Source organism: Dendroctonus ponderosae, unplaced genomic scaffold, assembly GCF_020466585.1.
Source record: "Dendroctonus ponderosae isolate FM_Combo_2020 unplaced genomic scaffold, Dpon_F_20191213v2 Dpon_F_20191213_1, whole genome shotgun sequence".
NCBI lineage: Eukaryota > Metazoa > Arthropoda > Insecta > Coleoptera > Curculionidae > Dendroctonus > Dendroctonus ponderosae.
The window spans coordinates 59,711,849-59,731,860 of NW_026017110.1; the positions used below are offsets into that span (position 1 = coordinate 59,711,849).

The 20,012-nt window shown below is 34.3% G+C and overlaps 4 protein-coding genes across 8 annotated transcripts in view; 2 read left to right on the forward strand and 2 right to left on the reverse strand.

Moving 5' to 3' along the window:
• LOC109532877 overlaps positions 1 to 7,741 on the forward strand; it is a 32,073-nt gene extending 24,332 nt beyond the window's left edge. For 3 of the 4 annotated variants that reach the window (XM_019897984.2, XM_019897986.2, XM_019897985.2), the window contains exons 5-10: positions 1,262 to 2,554; positions 4,201 to 4,868; positions 5,383 to 5,511; positions 5,571 to 5,685; positions 5,850 to 6,005; positions 7,192 to 7,741. In XM_019897984.2, the coding sequence (XP_019753543.2) occupies positions 1,262 to 2,554; positions 4,201 to 4,868; positions 5,383 to 5,511; positions 5,571 to 5,685; positions 5,850 to 6,005; positions 7,192 to 7,343 (2,513 nt within the window). In that variant the 3' untranslated portion in view covers positions 7,344 to 7,741. The remainder of the gene's footprint in view (positions 1 to 1,261; positions 2,555 to 4,200; positions 4,869 to 5,382; positions 5,512 to 5,570; positions 5,686 to 5,849; positions 6,006 to 7,191) is intronic. The other variant, XM_019897987.2, reaches the window with a different exon arrangement.
• Positions 7,742 to 8,494: 753 nt separating this feature from the next.
• Positions 8,495 to 14,676, forward strand: LOC109532878 (FERM domain-containing protein 5). 2 transcript variants are annotated; one of them, XM_019897988.2, is made up of 9 exons: positions 8,500 to 9,003; positions 9,064 to 9,168; positions 9,282 to 9,501; positions 9,573 to 9,784; positions 9,835 to 9,999; positions 10,056 to 10,144; positions 11,146 to 11,363; positions 11,473 to 11,658; positions 11,728 to 14,676. In XM_019897988.2, the coding sequence occupies exons 1-9, from the start codon at positions 8,908 to 8,910 to the stop codon at positions 12,174 to 12,176; spliced, it is 1,740 nt and encodes a 579-aa protein (XP_019753547.1). In that variant the 5' UTR covers positions 8,500 to 8,907; the 3' UTR covers positions 12,177 to 14,676. The 2 variants fall into 2 exon arrangements, with proteins under 2 accessions (XP_019753549.1, XP_019753547.1); XM_019897990.2 differs by lacking the exon at positions 9,064 to 9,168 and having other exon boundaries at positions 8,495 to 9,003.
• A 60-nt stretch (positions 14,677 to 14,736) lies between these two features.
• LOC109532880 (AP-1 complex subunit sigma-2) lies at positions 14,737 to 15,729 on the reverse strand. The gene has a single exon (XM_019897991.2). It carries the CDS (start codon positions 15,608 to 15,610, stop codon positions 15,137 to 15,139), a length of 474 nt encoding a protein of 157 aa, XP_019753550.1. The 5' UTR covers positions 15,611 to 15,729; the 3' UTR covers positions 14,737 to 15,136.
• Positions 15,730 to 17,430: 1,701 nt separating this feature from the next.
• On the reverse strand, positions 17,431 to 19,297 carry LOC109532936 (venom acid phosphatase Acph-1). The gene is made up of 7 exons (XM_019898082.2): positions 19,142 to 19,297; positions 18,710 to 18,814; positions 18,414 to 18,650; positions 18,174 to 18,359; positions 17,995 to 18,118; positions 17,722 to 17,936; positions 17,431 to 17,667 (listed from the first exon to the last, which is right to left on the reverse strand). Exons 1-7 carry the CDS (start codon positions 19,250 to 19,252, stop codon positions 17,530 to 17,532), a joined length of 1,116 nt encoding a protein of 371 aa, XP_019753641.2. The 5' UTR covers positions 19,253 to 19,297; the 3' UTR covers positions 17,431 to 17,529.
• Between the last annotated feature and the right edge of the window lie 715 nt (positions 19,298 to 20,012).

Sequence of the window (20,012 nt, forward strand, 5' to 3'; positions counted from 1 at the left end):
TGTGGGTGCAGTATTGCGTCACTACATATTTTAACATCAAAAGATAATCTACTTGACTTGACAAATGGATTTTGCTCTTAACATTGAATGCGCAAAATAAATTACCAAAAGGCTAGTGTCTATTGGTCCGATAAGCTAAAACATTTAGCCTAACCAGATTATTTGTGATAATAATAACAAGTATATTAATCACTGATCGAAATAGGATGGCAAAATACATATACCGGGATGGCATGAAAAGTTAATCGAAGTTACTCACTCAACTAAAAGAGTATTACGGACAACAATAAAATTCCATCAATCTTTGTAAGCAACAGCTATTAAGCACTTCAATTAATTTTATGTTTGAATGTAACTACTGTTCTCGCCTTCAGCCTTCAAGCACATTTAACTACAAATTGATATGTCTAGGATTATATAAAATATCGTAATCACGCAAACTGCACGTTATGTATGATGCTATACTTTTTGAATCATCCGTGTGGTTTTATTTGAACAATTATAATATCAATCGATATATTTCGTCAAAACAAGGCATTCGTTTTAACGACGGATTTTTATATATTTTAAGTCATATCTCCGACAATCTGCTAATAAAGGTGCAGCTAATACATTTCGCTTTATTTGCAACAATTTTAGCCAATTGCAGTTATTACAATTATAAGTCGCCTAAAGCATTGCTCGCGGGTGTTGTTGCGCGTGTTGTGTTCAATAATAATATAAGGATAGTGAACATACTGAATCTAGCAGATGTTAATAGACAATTGGTGAGCTTGAGAAATTATAATTAGCAATTTTTTGGAAAATACAATCTTGTTAACTTTCGTAACAACATCCACACACGAAAAAATGCACGGTCAATCCCACACTTAGTGGTTCTCAGAAAATGACATGGTTGCAAAACCATATTTATTTATTGCTTTTTTCTAAGCGCTAGCAGTATAAAACCTTATTTGTATGTGTTGTAAATGCACAATAAAAAGGCAACTCTTTATGTGAAAAAAACGACAATTATTGACCTCCAACTTTAAAACAAATGTTTCCTATTATTCACCACTAGACTTCATGATATAATTTGAGGTCATCTATAAATTAGCAAATAGTGCACAATAATTGTTTTTTGTCTATTGTCAAAGCATATAATCGTTAAAATAATCAATAACTAATTAAACTAATATGCTTATTTATTTGCCTGTCAATATTATATGATTAATGCTGATCTATGGCGATTAAAGTTTGTTAAAACATTTATTGTTTGCAGATAAACAAATCCCTATGGAAATTCCTCCAAGCGATTCCCGGCAACCTCCCGATGGCCATGAGTTTCCTGATTTCGTAGAAACATCCGGGAAGACTGCCATATTTGACAACTATAGCCCGAAACCGAAAGAATATACTGCAAGCTTTCGGTCAACTTGGAGTCAACCTGTGATAAAGCCCCTGGACCGATCCATCAGTAGCTCAAACTACGATTTGAGAGACAAAATGATCGACTCGGATGAAGAGAAATATGAACCGGTGGAAAAATCGAATTTACTTCACACTCGATCGCAGAGTCTGATAGATATGAGTGTGTTTTCAAAAGAAAAAAGTTCCAGCAAATGGAACACTCTAATGGAACAGCGCAAAAGTAGATTGTCTAAACTTAAGGGACTGGTCATTCCTGAAGCTGCCGAAAATGATATCACACCCCTTTTGAATATCCCTGAGATCAAGAGCATTACGACGTCACAAATCGATCTTAGCTTAAAAGTGGAAAATAATGTGAATGAAATATACAAACCAATACCTCCTCCTGCCATATCACCCGTAGTGCTGCCATCCTGGTCTTCCAATTCGAGCTTACCAAAATATTCCCCAGCATTTAAGCGAAAAAGTTTTCAAGTATACCCGGTCAGTAATGTGAAAAAGAGCGACAGCAGTGATGCAGAGAGTAGCTACGATGAGTATTATCACAAATACAATGAAAGCACCTCATCACGAATTACTGATGATCCCAAGTCCCTGGAAAGCATTTCTTCTCCAACTCGGTCTGATTATAGCTTTGACTACACCAGTCTGAAGACAATGTCGATTAGAGACAGTCATATTCATAACTCGAAAGACTTTCCTGATAGCGACAACGATTCCGCAGTTAGTTCCAGTCAGTCCAGCTACAACTCGAGAAGCTCTCCTCCGCTATCTCCAACTTCCGAAGATAAACTGAATGGCCAAAACAGACTGTTAAAACCCTCAAGCGTGGAAGCCATCAATAGAAAAAATATCTTAGCTTCAGCTAAATGTCGAAGTGGTAAAGATATAAAAATTGGTTCACCAGTGATCCAGAGGAAGGGGTCTTTGGAAGAAGACGCCAATGTAAAGCAGAAACTGGAAATAGAAAGCTCTATTTTATCGGAAGCGCCGCTTCCAAACACTGCCTTAGAGGGAACCAACAGCATTGAGGAAGTAGTCTTAAAGCAACAAAACATCGCCATTAAACCCGTGGTTGTTAATGAACCTGTCGTGGTGGAAGTTGGCATTGAACGATTAGTTTCAGTGCCCCCAAAGATTCCAGGTAAGTCTAAGCTAAGAAATTTCTAAGTTATTAGCCTTCATGTTCACATGCGTTTTTATGGCGGAGGGAGAACCAGATTTAAAACAAACAATTAATTATTATTAAGCTAATACCAGTCTATATATAAGAACATAAATTGGTACTAAGAATTGCTTAAGTAGGATTTCGTATTTATAATCCGTAAATGTCTCGATGGTAAGAAGATAACAAACACTCATCTTGAATCCTGAGCTACTTATGGGCTTACAGTATTGGTCAATATTAACTAATAACATATGACTAAACCGTGCTGTTCGATTTAAAACATCTTATTTAAATCTTCTTAGGTACAGAAGCTAAATACATTTGCTGCGTTCAATCAAGAGTTTCACTCCAACAATTTTTGTTTGTAACATTGTGAGGATAAAATTGCTTTTCACATCGTCAATAAAAAACTCAATATACCATTGCAAATCGACACAGAGCACAAGAAGGACTAGAAAGAAAATCATTTTTTTAATCTCAACAGTATCATCAGACAGTTTAGTTCTACCGTCTTGGTTTTTATTATTCATTATGCCGTAAAATGAATCAGTTGCTCGTAATGAATAATCTGCTACTCGTATTGTTAACAGTAAGAATACACAAGTAATTATTTCAACAGCAACGTTACGTAGCTGGTTACTTAATCAAGAAATAGTGCAGAACTTTTTTCTTTGGCCTTTGTCAGATTGTATCGGTCAGTGCACGTTTAGGCTTTCGATTTTGCATGTATCTAAATAGTGATAGTGAAAGAAATTAGTAAGCTTTAAAATTAAGTTGTTGAACTGCTTTTATCGACGCCTGATTCGAATATATAAAATGTTCAATTATGCTTATGCCCGGTACTCTGTGCTGTAATTTTGATGGGTAAATCCAAGCAAGCTTACAAGTCGACTTCTTCAAATCACATACAACCGATAATTTTTCACGCACAAAAAATTTCAATCTGTAGGAGAACTTGAATAACGTAAAAAGCGCAATACGTGAATCGACGCTGCGTCGCAAATTTTACGCAGAGTTCAAATACTCCCTAACTTTTCAGTGTGAATATTTCCTCAATCGGTGATCGGATTTGAACAAGTTTTTTTTATCGCATCATAACTCTATTCCTGTCAGTATTTAAGTACAGGGTGTTTAAATAGTGTCATTTTTTCTTGGTCAAAGTTTCTGCGACAGAAAAAAGTAGACAGTTTTGTCGTCTGTGTCCTTTCCAATACATTTTTGTCCGGCCGAAAATGCGATGGGTGATAAAAAAATGAAAATATCTGTAATGTATCAGGATAAAAAGACGATTGAAGATCCAAATTACTCAGAAGACATGAGCATAGAACTAACGATAACATCGCATACTTTTTCTCTCTGGTCCACCCCATTTGCCCGCAAATATTTCAACTTTGGTCAAGAAAACATGACAATATTTAAACACCCTGTACAATATGTTTATTTAATTTTTTTCTCTACTTCATCTTATAACAAATTTTTCCCAAGAAAAATATTGCTGATTCGATAAAAAATATTCAAATTTATATCTATCATTAGGGAATTTTGCATTAATGTAGTGGTCTCTCCAACAATAAAAAATCACCTTAAATGACTAAGTAGGTACTTAATAGTTGAATTATCAATTTCAGAAAAAAATGTAGATAAACCAATTCCCACCAAAAGAACTCATATTCCCCAAACACCTAAAGAAACAAAGACCGCAAAAGAATTAGCTGAAACACGATATGAAAACTTGGTTCAAAAGCACAGTGCCTACAGTATTTTGGAGAAACGCAACAAACCGGTGAATATTCAAAGTTTGAAAGCAAATTTTGAAAACTCTTCTTGCCAATCGCTGCCAGTATTTCCCAAAAACTATAAATCTGATGGGAAAGCTTCTCCTGCCAGAACCCCGCCGGAATTGGCAAATGGTGAGACGATCATTGCGACCCGACGGAGATCAGAAGACTTTCTTACAACCGCACGAAGAAGATCGGATGATAAGCTGCTCTTCAGGCAAATATCGCAAGAAAAAGTCGAGAAACTTGAAACAAGGAGGCTATCTAGTGGAAATGTAATAAATAGTAGTCCGATAACTCCTAGCCTTATTCCTAAAGAAGAACCAGTAAAAGCCATAAGAGCAACAGTGAAGAAACAAGAAATTGATAGAAACATTCCGCCAGTAGATAAAGCACCTCCATCAACTCCTAATGTGGAACAAAGAACAATTGAACTAAACTTAGATCAACCGGGAGGAAGCTTAGGAATCACCTTGGCTGGAGGTGCTGACTATGAAAGTAAAAACATCACAGTAAGTACATTTTGTAATAAATACTGTCCAACTGAAGAAATGTATGCGCATAATCCATATTGTTATAAAATGATTTAACAATCTACGGGTTTATTTGCATAAACGTAATGAGAACAGGAACGATATATCGAATTTCAATAATATGCATGTCACGATATACTTTATCAAGGGGAACTTGGGTGTTTTCTAGTTATCCCGCAATTATACTAGAACAAATTTTAATGAAAATATCAGCTTCATCCGTAACAATTTTAGATTTATTGAATTATTGAAGTAAGCGGAGAAAACATGTTTATAATCGAATACTAATAAAATATATTGCCTCTGTTGCAAAGGACAAATAAAAAACTTCCATCACAGAAAATATTAATAGCCTGTGACAAGGTTGTATACTACTAATATTATAAAATGTGATTATTAACAAAATCTCATGACTTGTAATTATAAAAAACCACTTAGAATAGGGCATTCGATTTTTACCTGAAATTTTATCATTTGTACGGTTTTATTTCAGATTCACCGAATCAGATACGGAAGCATTGCGTATCAGAATGGTCAATTAAAAAAAGGTGACAAAGTGATTGCAATCAATAATCAGCCAACAGCAGGACTGACTCATTCGGCCGCTACTGAGCTTCTAAAGGTACCTTGGACATTTTATGAATTTATTTAATGGGGTAAAATATACTTTTTTAATTTCAGATGCCAATTTCAAAGTTTTCAATCGTCATTGAAGAGTCTAAGGACTTTGTACCATCGACAAACCTTTCCAGGAGAATTTCATCCTCCGTTAGCTCTCTGACATCAGAAACAAAAGGTATGTACCTATTTAAAAGAGGCACGGTAATGCAATTGCAATTGCAATTGCAATTACTCATCAGGATCTGTTTGACCTTTAGGCCTTATAGGAAAAAAACCACTGCACTAAGAGTACATTTGCATACAAAACTTGTTAGTAAGATTTATTATTTGTATGTTCAGGCCATGAAACAAATTCACTTGCTCCTGTCCAAAACAAGAATCCCACACATACTATTAAAGTTGTCAAGGATGGATCGGGTCTAGGGTTCAGCATTGAAGGAGGCAAAGACTCGCCAAAAGGAGATGTGCCATTAGTCGTGAAGAAAATATTTGCTGGTGAGTATTCTCACATTTATAGGGTGTCCCGTAAGCACGTGATCAAAAGTATACTGCGATATTCTCTGCATCAAAAGAAGACTTTTAACTTAAAGAAGACTTAAAGAAGACTTAAGACTTAAAGAAGACTAACTTTTATTAACAAAAAATGTCTGACTCCTCTGCTAATGATAGTCAAAGTTCTTCAAAAAAATTATCTTTTTTGAAATATCGGGAGAATGGTACGATGTATCTTGGTGAAACTTGCTGTGAATTTGTTCTTATGTAAGACTCATATTTTGATGAAAGAATCGAGTTAAGCCGTTTTGGACAAGTGGTGCATTCTTGAGTGTCGTGGTACAAAAACTACCAGAACTTTTTATTTGGTGGATGATATCAACTCATTTTTTTTTTTTTTGATTGATGCACTAATCATTTATTCACAATTTTGTGCTCTTTGTAAAATCTTGTAATTCATAGTTTTTGCGAAAAAATATTTTTGTTTCCTTGCCACTTAACAATGTTAGACATTAACTGCAAATATCGTGATACGAGGCATAAATTAATTGTCAATCAATCTCACAAATTCGTTTCAATTACCTTTTATAAAGTATTAGGGTTTTGCGAAGACAACTTGAGTGAAAGCGTACGCGTTTACGCGCCGCATATTTGCAGTTAATGTTTAACATTGTTAAGTTGCAAGAAAACAGACATATTTTTTTGCGCAAAAACTATGAATGGTACAAGACTTTACAAAGAGCACAAAATTGTGAATAAATGATTAGTGCATCAACCAAAAAAAATGAGTTGATTCCATCCACCAAATAAAAAGTTCTGGTAGTTTTTGTACCACGACACTCAAGAATTCACCACTTGTCCAAAACGGCTGAACTCGATTGTTTCATCAAAATATGAGTCTTACATAAGAACAAATTCACAGCGAGTTTCACCAAAATGCATCGTATTATTCTCCCGATATTTCAAAAAAGATAATTTTTTTGAAGAACTTTGACTATCAGTAGCAGCGGAGCCAGACATTTTTGTTAAATAAAAGTTAGGACAGATCGTTTTCTTTTGATCCAAAGAATATCGCAGTACCCTTTTGATCATATGCTTACGGGACACCCTGTATTTTCTAAGGAAAAAATAGCATGTGGTTTTATATTGGTAAATAAATTTGTAGTAAATTTGTATCACTTTTTTTCAGGGGGTGCAGCTGATAAATCTGAGGCATTGAAAGTGGGTGACGAAATTCTTTCAGTCAACAAAATTGATTTCCGAAATCTATCTCGCATTGATGCCTGGTCCCAAATGAAGAAAATTCCAGACGGCGAAGTTTCTATTGAAATTTATCGATAAATTGAGTATTTAATATCTTGCCAAAATATGCTTAATTCGCCCAAAATTTACCTATATTTATTATCCTTTACGATTTTTGCCTTATGTTATAATTTATTGATATATTTTATGTTGCATTTTGTACTAAATTATTTATATATTTATGTAGGTGTCTATAATTCATTACTTTTATACCTACCCAGGGAATATATTTTTTATAAAAAAAAAAACAGGTAATTTAGGTACTGTTTACATCTATAGTAAAAGAACTAAAAAAATTGATCATCAGCGTGTCATGTGCATAGTATAATTCCGTTTTGAAACCAAGCAAAAGCTTACCATTTGAAACAGGTACGCGAAAGAGTTGAAGCACATCTTAAGAAATAAGCAGATTTGTGTTAATAAATTCATAATTTAAAGTCCATGCGTTTATAAACCCTGTGTTATTCTCAAGTTGGATCTGGTGTCCTCAATTTTTCGCTTGAAAATCAGGAGAGAAAACGCATTTTGTAGCTAAGCCTAAAATCCAGTTATTTGATTGAAACAGAGAACAGTTGGAGCTAAGGGATTATAGATTAATAGTCCTTCTTAGCAACTGTATTCAAGCTGGTGCCTCATCCCCCATTTTCACCCAATCAATCCTCAAAAAGCACACACTACACTTGAAAACAAAATGAATTTCCACAAAAAGTTGAAAATAAATGTGGATTAAATTCAGAAGTTAACAGAGGCAATATGAGCACCCAATCAGTTGATATTTCCCGTTTATGAACGAAAAGAACTAACAACCGATTTCGTCCGTTGCCCATATTCCCAAGTTCGACTAAATGTTTGTTCAATTTTACGTAAAAATTCATGCGATGTTAAAGTGTTTATCACATTCCATTCCAAGCTACGGGACAAGATGATATAATTGTTTGCTCGACAGCCCTTTGCATGAGTAATCGTTTTACTTTGCAGTTCGAATTCTGTTTATTTATTGTTGACTATTTTGTAGAAAGCCTGTTCGCACGGCAATAGTTTCACGAACAAGTTTTACGTTCCAACTCGTTCGGATGATCGCCGTAAACAAAACAGCTTTATCAATATAAACATAGCCATTCATCGGCAACTTTTGTATGCTAAATTAAATACTTGCTTTCCGATTAATATTTTGCTCAATTTTCAATTGAAGATCTTTTCAGCTTTATATATTGTGAGATGAGCTCCACTTTTGTTCACAGAAACAATGTGTGTGAAAGTCTTCTTCAATTTTTGCATACGACTAAATAAGCAAATTAATACTGATTCAAGCTTTAAAAATAGTTGATCACTAATCGCAATGTAAAACAAGAGAGAGAGGACAGACCGTAATACAATTTCCCTCGCGGCTAGACATAAAAAGTTTGACCTGCATAGTGTAAAAATTGACGATACCGTAGGCACCAAAGTGGTTGAGGGGTCGCATGTCAACGTCAAATTCCAAAATGTACGTCAAAGCTGTATGAATTTTTTATTTCAGTTTAAATGTATTTTGTAATGTTTGTTGTTAAATTACTTGAGGGTTTAAGGATTGTTTGGGATTTCACCTGTATTTAAAGAAACAATGTTAAAATTTGGTTCAAAGCATGACAGCAATATTGTTTACAAATGCACAGTAAGGCTTTTAGAAGATACGGAAATACTTGAATGTGAATTCAGGGTAAGTATTCAATTACTATCGGCATAAAACCATCCGTTCTCATCACCGAATCGTCGGCAGCCCCATGACAAAGGCAATCACTTGCTTGATTATGTATGCCAGCAATTAAATCTTGTGGAGCAGGATTACTTAGGCCTTCGCTATGTGGACAACAATGGTCAGAGAGTGAGTCTCATAATAGAAACTTTGTCATTAATGTGCATGCAAAACCCAGCTACTAATATGTGTGATCCATCAAAACACCCCCTTCATGTAGCGTGTTTTATTTTCCGCTCTAGCACTGGTTGGATTTGGCCAAATCCATCCTCAAACAAGTCAAAGAACTAGAGCCAGTGCTATTTAGTTTTCGTGTGAAGTTTTACCCCCCTGACCCAACCCACCTTAAAGAAGAAATCACCAGATACCAAATGTTTCTTCAGCTAAAACGGGATTTGTTGCATGGCCGTCTGTATTGTGGTGCCAGTGAAGCTGCTATGCTAATGGCCTTAATTGTTCAAGGTGTGTTTAGCATGAATCAATTCTCAAAGAAATACCGTAGATAATAACAGTCTCTTATTTGTCCTACATAGGGGAATTGGGAGATTATGATCCTGAAATTCACGTGGGCCATTATGTTGCCGATCTAAAAGTCCTGCTTAAGCAAACTCAATCAATTGAAGAAAAAGCAATGGAAATTCATCAAAAGCAAATGAAAGGACGTGATCAGTCGCAAGTTGAATACAGTTTTTTAAAATTAGCCTGTCAGCTTGATACTTATGGAGTTGATCCACATCCAGTAAAAGTAAGATTGAAAAAATTGATTAAGGCCTTTTTTTACCAACTTCAAAATAGGGTCTATTGCAGGAGACTAGAGGCACACAACTTTATTTAGGAATTAATCACAGTGGCATACTAACATTCCAAAAAAGTAGAAAATCACACCATTTTAAGTGGCACGATATTCACAAAATCAACTATGAAGGAAAAGTGTTTATTATTCATTTAAACTACAATGATGTAAGTGAATATGATTATATCGGAAACTAGATTATACGGTTCTCTTTTGCTTTTAGAAGAAACATACTGTAGGCTATAAATGCCTCACAGGTGCTGCCTGTAGGCATATATGGAGATGTGCCATGGAGCAAATGCTGTTTTTCACGTAAGTATTCGAATTTTTATTAATCACTTTTTTGGATGTTCGGAAGTTGCATTTATTTTTCTTCGTATTTCATCCGGGCATAATAAACATTTTAATTGAAATGTTTCGCATCAGCATTTCAAGTAAACAACTGTTTTCAACCAGCAAGATGCTGGTATCGAACGGAAGGCGATCAGTGTTAGTAATCACAGCGTTATATCATCTGTATAAAATCATTGCTAACTCATTTTCTGCATGCCAATAAAAGTTCTTAGCAATTTTACTAAATACTTTAAGGCAAGCCCTTAAGATGGTACTTTTTTCAATAGACTTTCTTAATTTGTCTTTTCCTGAGGAAAATCTATCGATTTTGAAGAAGACCAAAAGAATTTGGTTTTTTTTCCAAAACGCCTGAACTTACCGCGGTACCCCTTTTCCCGTTAGCGACTTTCGTCGTTTTCAATAGTTTCTAAGATTTTTTTTGTCGATCGCTCATATTCATCTTCCTTAAACTATGTTTAATATGCGGTTATTTTTAATACTTTTTTAATGGTTTGTGCTAGATTTTCGGGGTTGTTTTGGAGATACATTGTTTCTACAAGAAAGTCCCAAATCAAAAAAACTTTATGAGAAGACTGTGCTGCTTTAAGGCAACCGCACCGCACGTTTATCTCTTCATTATTTTAATAACATAACGTACATATTGGGCGCATTTTATACGTCCAATGCGTATGCATGCGCCTTATCTCATTTAAAAAATATATACATTTTTCATTGGGTTGTCCACTTCAGGCGAGCAAATGTGCGCTTAACTTTAAGCGTTTTCGAAAAAAACTTAATAAACTTTGATTGAAGATGATTATTGCTGCAGGGAAGTCCCAAATCAAAAAGATTGAAGTTAAAAATTGACAATAAGAAACATGAAATTTGCTAAGAACATTTTTACTTTCTAACTACCAACATATTCGCACGCGTTTGCTTTTGTGGTTGCACTAGTTTAAACAATAGTCTTGTGAATATAGTTTACCAACTAGCTCAGATGCTCCATCTGTGGTGTCTGGGGGTGGTTTCTTTTCCTGGGGCACGAAGTTTAAATATACTGGTAGAACCGAGCGCGAGGTTTTAGAAGGTTCTGTATCGCCCAGCCGGCAGGAACCGAATGTTCAAAGAACATCCAGTCTGAGAAGAAAAGCTTCAAGTGTACCTGCAACTCCATCAACTCCTTTACAGCCTCATTTAGGTACATATGATTAGTAGTGGTGGTCTGGATAGATTCGATATCAGATATTTTGAAATACGTAGGACAAATCTCTGATAGTTACATGCTTGGCATAGTATGTGTTTTTTAGGATACAGTAGTTTACCTCGTTCAAGTCATTCTGACGTGGGAGCATCTCGCATGGAAAGTAGTAGTAGTACTGGTCTTTTATCAGGACTAGATGGTAATCCTGTTCAGGGTTATAGTGATGTAGCTGCCTTAGAAACTGTGTGTGAAGATCAGGAAGCAATAACCGCTAAAAAATTACGCACCACAGGTACAAATTCTATTTGCCTCTGTGATAATTTATCTATTTAAATTTTTAAAATCTGTTTATTCCTTGTAGATTTCGGGGTTCTTAAGTACAAGGACGACTCCATCGATAGATTTAGTGATTATTATTTTCGTGATTCATTTGAACATTCCTCTTCAGAATCTCAGCTTATTGATAACAATTATAGATACGATAATACAAACCCATCACATCGTTCTAGCCGCAGTCAAACGCCATTATCGCATTCCCAAGTAGACGGCCGTAGTTGCGGTCCGAAAAATGCCCCAACAGTTCAGAATCAACATGAGAAAGGTGGAAAATTTAAGGTTTTTGGTGCCTTTCTACCAGCTCTCTTAGCTATTACGGTTTTCATATTGGTTTCACTCGTCATATTAGAAACCGATATTCCATTTTTTGGTAGCATCAGAAATATTCCAGAAATCGTTACATTTAGATATCATATATATGATCCCGTTAAATCGTTTTTGCGCGACCTATTTTCATTTCTTTTGAAATATTAGAAAGCGAAAATTCAATAATCGAATGTAATGACAAAGCTTGTTTCCTAAATTATCTTGAAAATTTACCTTTCTCTTCATTTCCTAATTAGGTTGCTTCAAATTTGTTTGATAAAACTCTCAAAAGCATCAGATTTCAAAATTAAATGTAAGTAGATCTTCATATTGTGATATACCAAGTCATTCCAATGGTTTTACGGCGTTAAATTCCAATTCACCCCTGATTATTTGGTAAGAAGTATAGGTGAGGACGCCAAATAAATACGTAATGTTCCAAGATTATTTCGACTCACACGTCCACAACTAGTTGGAAAATTTTTGGTTTTTTACTTGCTTTTGGTAACCTGGAATCGTTCATTGTTTTAAGTACAAATACTCAAGGCGTAACTAGTCTCTCTTAATTTTTTACTAATATTTATATAATTTATTGGTAGTAGCGTTAAATAGACCTGCATATTGGCAAAGCGAGGTTTGCTTCGAGTGTTAGGTTTTTTAAATTTCTTATTGTAAACACCCTGGTTAGTGGGAAGTTCCGAATATTATTCGGGCTATGGTAAGTAAGTTTTATACACATTTTGGCCATTATTGAAGCAATAAAATCATGCTAGTGCTAAAACGTCGTCGATACATTTAAGTGTTTCGGGTAGTATTTGGCTTCGTACATCATGCACAATAAGATAGCATAATACTTAATTGTATGTAGTTTGAGAGTGCCCACCGGTTTAATTATTCCGTTACATTGTGATATCAGTCTAAAATATAACTTTGACGGCAAAATTTTGTTGGATGAGATGAAATTAATAAGTCATACTTCTCTAGAAGCAAATGGTTTCTTACAAAAATTTGAATTTTTTTCATTTGTTCATTAAAAAACTCTTCTCAGATATTCTAATTCAATTATTGCCATTAAACTTACCTAAATCTGAGGTTCCTTAGGGCTTATGTAGATTTTCGTGCACATTTTTCATCGAATTAGGACTTATTTATTACATGTTTAATGGTACGGTCTTCTTTGCAGATGTTTACTCGTGTCATAATATTAATTAGTTGTCATTACAATATTGTTAACACAAAACTGATAGAGAAAATTTTCGTTTAAAGATTTTGTCACATTCACAGCAACAACAATTTTATTACGTAGAAAATAACAAGTTTACGTAGAGAACTTTGTGCTTCCAGTAATAAGCTTGGGTTGTCGATATTTTAATCAGAAAGCTTTTTGTAATTTCTTCTCAATTTCAAATCAGATTATTACAGGAGAGCATTATAGATAAAAACATATTTTATCTGGACATCGAATTTGTAAGTTTTTAAAACAGTTCCGCGTTTAATTTTTGCTGCATTTAGCATGTTAACGTGCGATTTTAATGTGATACATTGGAATTACTTAAAGCAATACTTCTAAAATAATTTTTAATGACTAGTTTTAGTATTTTGGTGTCTTGTCGTCTAAAATAAGGCTGTTTCTATTGGATGTGTAGATAGTTATTTTTATCTGCAGAGATGACCACAGTACTTATAGTTAGTTGGCCAAACTAATAAATTACCCATGAACCAAATTATTAAAAATTAGAGGGAAATTGGTAATCCTTGTACTTGAATTCAAATGGTTATTGGTTCTAAAATACGAATTAGCATAAGGAAAAATTACAAATGAATGATCATTTGAAGTCAGTTCATGGGTTTTGTAGCATCTGTAGTAATCGCGTTTTTGTAATACAGATTTTAGTTGTGTAGTGGTGTGCATGTTCTCGTTTAGAGTTGATTACTTTAATTGAGTTGTAACTAAATTTCTTTATATCAATGCACTGTACTGTAAGGGAGAGAAGGCAGTAAGAACAGAAAGTGTTTTCACATTGCGTCTTTTAAAAATAAATCTGTGATCTTTTTCCAATCTGCTGCTTTAGACCTAGAATAATATATACCCTCCCTTGGAATCGACTCCATAATCAAAATAAAAAAATGTTTACTTGTGTTAAGCTTCAAAGTTTGCAATATGCTTTATTTAACCACATAAGGAAGTTTAAATGAAAATAGTGCAAACTTTTGATCTTTATTTCAATTTATAAAAAACTGTCCCGAGCTTGTAACATAACTTCAGTTCAAAGTATGTTCTTTCCTGCACAATAAACAAAAATACCGGAATGTAATAGTTTACTTTTGTAATAATTTATGGGTCCATAAGTTTCTGCTTCGTAAGGTATTTTTCTTCCTCATTTACTATATTTTATATACTCTCCAAGTAAGTAAAGATGAATATATTAAAATGTTTACATGAAGGCAAAGCCGTGAGGAAGAACAACTGTTATCTTACGAAGTTCAACGACTTTCTTTGAAGAGATCTTATCATAATGTGCGGTAGAATAGGCGAGCAGATGCTGATAAAATCTCTATTGCATTTATTGTTTCTCGCAATACTTAATTTTAGCAAATTAAGAACTGCGTTTTGTAATAATTTTTTACAAATAAAACTTTTGCCAAATACAATTCTAAGTCAATTAAACTGTTGTTTCAATTCATCTACAGTTGGGGTTTCAATGTTGGGCGGCGATAAAACAATATGTAAATATTTTGTTTTATATTAAATGCATTTATAGTAATCATATACAATATAAACTACTGAAAGAACATTTACACCATCTAAACGTGGAAAAGTGTCCAAATGTGGAAAACTAACATACTGAGATAGTTATAAAAACATGTGAATTTCGGGCTTCTCTCAATGCTTAAATAAGATGACAGCTGACAAAACTATAAGATTAACAATACTTCGAATTAGAACAGTATTAAGAAATTTAGAAGAATCAATGTTATATCGCACAGATATTTGGAAAATAACATTGAACTCAAGGTGTTGACAAGATATCTTGTGACAATAATAGAATATACAAACCCAGTGGTTCTAAGCGTTAGTGAAGATTTCTTAATACTGCCAGTGAAACTTAGTAAATTTTATGATGCTCTTAGCCGAGCCCCTGGTCGTCAAAGAAGCCTTGGGGAGTTTCTTCCTCCTGGAGAAGATCTTGTGCAGCAATTGCTTTCAGAACGTTCTTTTTGCTAGTCTCTTGAATTTCTCCTCCTAATAGCAGTTCGTCCAATATGAAATACGCCTTTTCAAAGTTAAAAATGATGTCCAGCTCACAAACACTTCCGAAATATTTATCTAGAAGTTCTACGTATCTATGAATCACCTCCAAGGTGAGGAGCTCGTTATCCTCTTGCTCAATTGCACAACAGAAATACAAACTAGCATATCTCTTATAGACTATTTTCAAGTCTCTCCATTCAAGAAAACTACACATTTTAGGCTTCCTGGCTAGGATGGTGGTGATCAGCTCCCTGGTTATCTTTTTCTTCAGCTTATCTGGGTGAGCGACGTACCATTTCTGAAGTCTGAGTTTTCCTTGACGACTAAACAACAACATAAACTGCATCATGCCGTGTTGGTGTTCCAATTTTTGTATAAATTTCTATATTACAAGACACCCATCCTCGAAACATAACATGTCACCAAACTTAACCTATAAAACATTATCTGTTTCAGTCAGCTGTCGAATTAGTGGTCTATACTTGTTTTACTGTGGTTACATTGTTTTCACGCAATTTTAATAAGGCTCCAATGACGTCATGTACGAGGCAGTTTTGTTGTAATTTAGTATGTTTGTGAATGGCTTCCTATATATTTTATTGACATTTTCTGGTAAATTGTTTAGATCTAGAAGCCTTTAGCTGCATTCATTTTCTACCTACCACTACCTGAATTATACAGTGTGTTTAAAGAAGACGCGGCATTATTGAAGGATGCTATTTTTTATGTTTGAAAACAGTTTTGATAGGCTTACTTCCGAAATTGCGGGGTGTTTAAGGTTTTCAAACATTTTTCCAACAATTCGTTCATTTCCTTCGAAACTTTGTAGTTTTCAGACAGCAAACTTTTTTTTCAAACCGCTTATTTTGATTTGACTGTAGTAAAAAATATATATTATATAATACATAAATACATATAAAATATTATTGTTTTCCCACTAGAAACTGTAGAAAGTCGTCACTTCTAACTCAGATGCAAGAATTCAAAATTATCGTTATCGATAGAAAACTTTGTGAGTAGGTACTCTTAAAATATAACATTTAAAATGAAAAGTATTATAATTTATTTCATGATAAATATAAATCTAATGTTATAATATAATTTATAATAAATGAGCGCAATTACAAAAAAGTAATTCGGAATTTCTATCTTTTTTTTTAATATTCTCTGCTTCAAGAGACCAAGTTGCTTGATATATTTGAAGACACTAACCAATAACGATGAAGGGGAGATATAATCTGATGATAACGTAAATAATATTAGGTAAATCGGAAGCCAGAACCTCGGGTTTTCCTTTTGATGGCACGCTTACTTTAGATCCCGCATTAAACATTAAACAGATGCCCAGGAACTGAAGAACTTTATGATATACTCGAGTGTAATGTTTAGCTCCATAAGTTGTCTAAATATATGCTTGATATAGGATTTACTTTTAATTAATCTAATATACTTGTTTTCATTAGATCTGTTTCGTCAAAATGATAGTATTAAGTGACATCCGCCCGGTCATTTATTGTATTTATAGAATATATTGCAGCAATTTTAGTGCGATTCGGAAAACAAGCAGCGCAGTAAAATGGTATTATCCCATTAAAAAAAAAATTTTAACAATGGAATTATTTTAAATCCTCCCGAAATGTTTTTTGAAGCCCTATTATTCACTTGCTTTAAATGGTTAGCGAATAAAACGTTTCGCGTCAGCTATAGAACTGTATGCGCCGAATATTCAGTCTTAACTTTTAAAAGTAAACAACTAAGATATAAAAACATCAGTTGCAAAAAGGGAAACCTTTCCACGCCGGAACTTTCTAAAGTAGGAGCATTTTTAGTGTCAGTTCGCACCTCTAATGTCTTCCTCAATCCTGTGTTTATTTATACGTACTTTACTCGTATAGGTATATACTTTCCTCAGTGTGACGCAAAAATGTTTTTTTAAGAGAGATGATTCAGATATTGGCGATGTCTCTGCTTCTCTCAATGTTCACATGAAAATGTACTTTATTGTAAAAGTTTCGCGCAAATTTCGTGTGCTCGATGCAAATCAAAGGTCGGAAACGTTTGGCACCTTTTCAGCTTAAAAATAATGGTCCGCTTTGCACATTTTCTGTATGCATTTTAAATTTGTTATAAAATTTGGAAATATATGGGAAAAAATTTCATCAGCAATAGTTAATGGATCCAATCAATTTATTTAAAGTATTTTCATACAGCGGTTGCATAGATGCGAAATGGTAATATGGTAATAGCTCATCTTAAATGAATAAAAACTTAAGAAAAGCATTCGTCATCGGACTCGGGAAGGATTTCTTCAACCAAGCTGTAAAACTCTTCGTATGGGCAGAAATAACCACATCCATTGATTTTAACGGGTATGGGATCGTAGCTTTGATAGTTTTGGTAGAATAGCTGGGGAAAAAATCAATTAAACCTAGACTTGAAGGACTTTTTGCTAATAATCACCTTGATTCCCCAAATTCCCAGTATCTCATGGACCTCAAAGATAACATGGGCGCCATAAGGAGGGACTTCGGTGATTTTGAAGGCATTTAGGGAAAGAAGCATGGAGGCGGAGTTCAGTTCGTGAGCAGAGTACAAGAAGGCCTTTCTGGAAGATGGGCTGATGGTTCCATCAATTTTCGATTTAGTGTCAGCCAGGATTTTCTTCAGTAAATATCCTGGGAAAATTTTTTGACGAATGAAAATAGGTTGCAAAACAGCAGAACAGTTGCTTACCAGCTGCCAGTTTCCGGATCGCGGTATTATTGGTGTAGTAGTAGTAATAATCAACAGCAGCTGAGTGGATGGGTTCCGGGTAGATGGAGGACACCCAGGAGTCCAAGGTGTAGCCAAGCTCTTCCTATAATTCACATAACGTTGAAATATAGACAAATAATGATGATTTCTACTTATACTTGTGTAGCAAATCCAAAGTAGTAACTGTAGGGGCTAAGTAAGGTGGCGGTGGAACCGGATTTTTCTGTCAAAATTTCAAGCAGTTCGCTGTATCTTTCACCGTATGCGACAATTTCTGGGGAGCCGGTGATTTCTGACAGTAATTTGTTGAGATTTGTAGCGCAGGCAGCCCAGGGTAGAGTTTCCTAGAAAACCATATTAGATTCGATATTTCTACAGAAAAAAAATGTCCCATATACCTTGTCTTCAGCAGTAGGCACATAATTGAAGGGAATTGGCTGCCAAGGAAGATCAGACCACACTTGGCTTTTTTTGGGTGGGTAGAGCCCAGCTAGCAAAAGCTCCAAGGACATCTTCGTTCTGTTAACATTGGTGGATCTGGCTTCCAAATAATTTACATTCCATGTGTCGGTGAAGAATTTGTTGTATCTTGCTCTCAAGAGGAGTCCAATTGTATATTCAGTCAATTTACCAGCCTGATAATTTAACGTAATTCGCATAATGTTGGGCTGCAAAGTTTTTTTGTCATGCTTACGTTAGTCAGTTGGCCAAATCCTTCAGGGTAGTAGCTTTCATCGGAGTAAGTGCTGTTAGGGATGATGCTATCTTCGTCAGGATTTCTATTTCCATGACGAAACATCTGAAATGTTTGTAAAACATGTAAACACCATTTTTCGAAATTTAGAGTGTTTTAAGTATGCGGTGAAAATAAATTATACACTTTCGAATACGCTATTATTTTAATAAAAAAATTAATTTTATTAACACATTTTCTCAAAATTTGCGTATCGAGGATAGGTGCCTGAGAAAATTTTAAAAACCATTTGATTTAAAATTTAAAAAAAGAGCTCCCATTTAGAGCTGTCTGGTTCTATTGAATTTTGTGGTGCACACAAATTTTTATACTTTATTTAAAAAATCTATTAAAATAACGAACGTATGTTGAAAATTAAAAAACCCTACTTACCACATGCAGTAACTTCAATGTAGAGGAATCTGCCGAACTGGGGAGCAGAGCAGAGGCTGATAGACTAGCCCACAAAGCGGGAAAAACTATCAGAAAGGTAAATGATTTCATCTTGCCAAAAGTGCTACTGATAACTTCATTACTCCAGTTCGCACTTTTTATACGATTATCATATCTATCTTTCACGTGACATCATAAAATGTTAATACTTTTTCTGTATTGTTTAGTGGTCTTAATCAATTTATTAACCGTGTTTTAATTTCTGAAATTAAACTTCGAACTTTTATATTAGTAAGCTTAAAATTATTTTTACAATCGCTATGTGGTCATCATCAATTCCTCTGATTCCATTCGGTTACACAAACCAAAAAACATGTCCAAAACCCAAAAAATTGATGTTGGACTATGTATTTTTTTATACAAAAGCTAATTGAGTGAGTGTGGAAAACGAAAGTGTAGGATTTTGAAGGTATCGCAGAAGACTTTTAAGGAGGTAAAAAATGACTGAAATGATGGTATTTTCAATTTTACTAATTCAATTCATTCATTTCACATTTTATCAAAGAGTAGCTATTTTAAGGTGTTTTGTATGAATGAACGTTATTTGCTAGGCAGTGTGTATTTTGATGCTCTAATGCCATTCAAAAAATCGCTATTGTGATGCGGGTTAAAAAACATTTCTTAGATTAGCAAATGTTTTTATTAAAAATGATAAAAATCGATGTATTCGGTACTTCAAACTGTGTTTCTCTCGATCTTTCCATAAACGAGTCACTTTTCGAAAAATTTTAAAAAATTCAAATTTTGTTAAACTTCTGGGGAAATTTGTAACAACAAGAAATTTGTTGCAATCAATAGATTCAAAAAATAT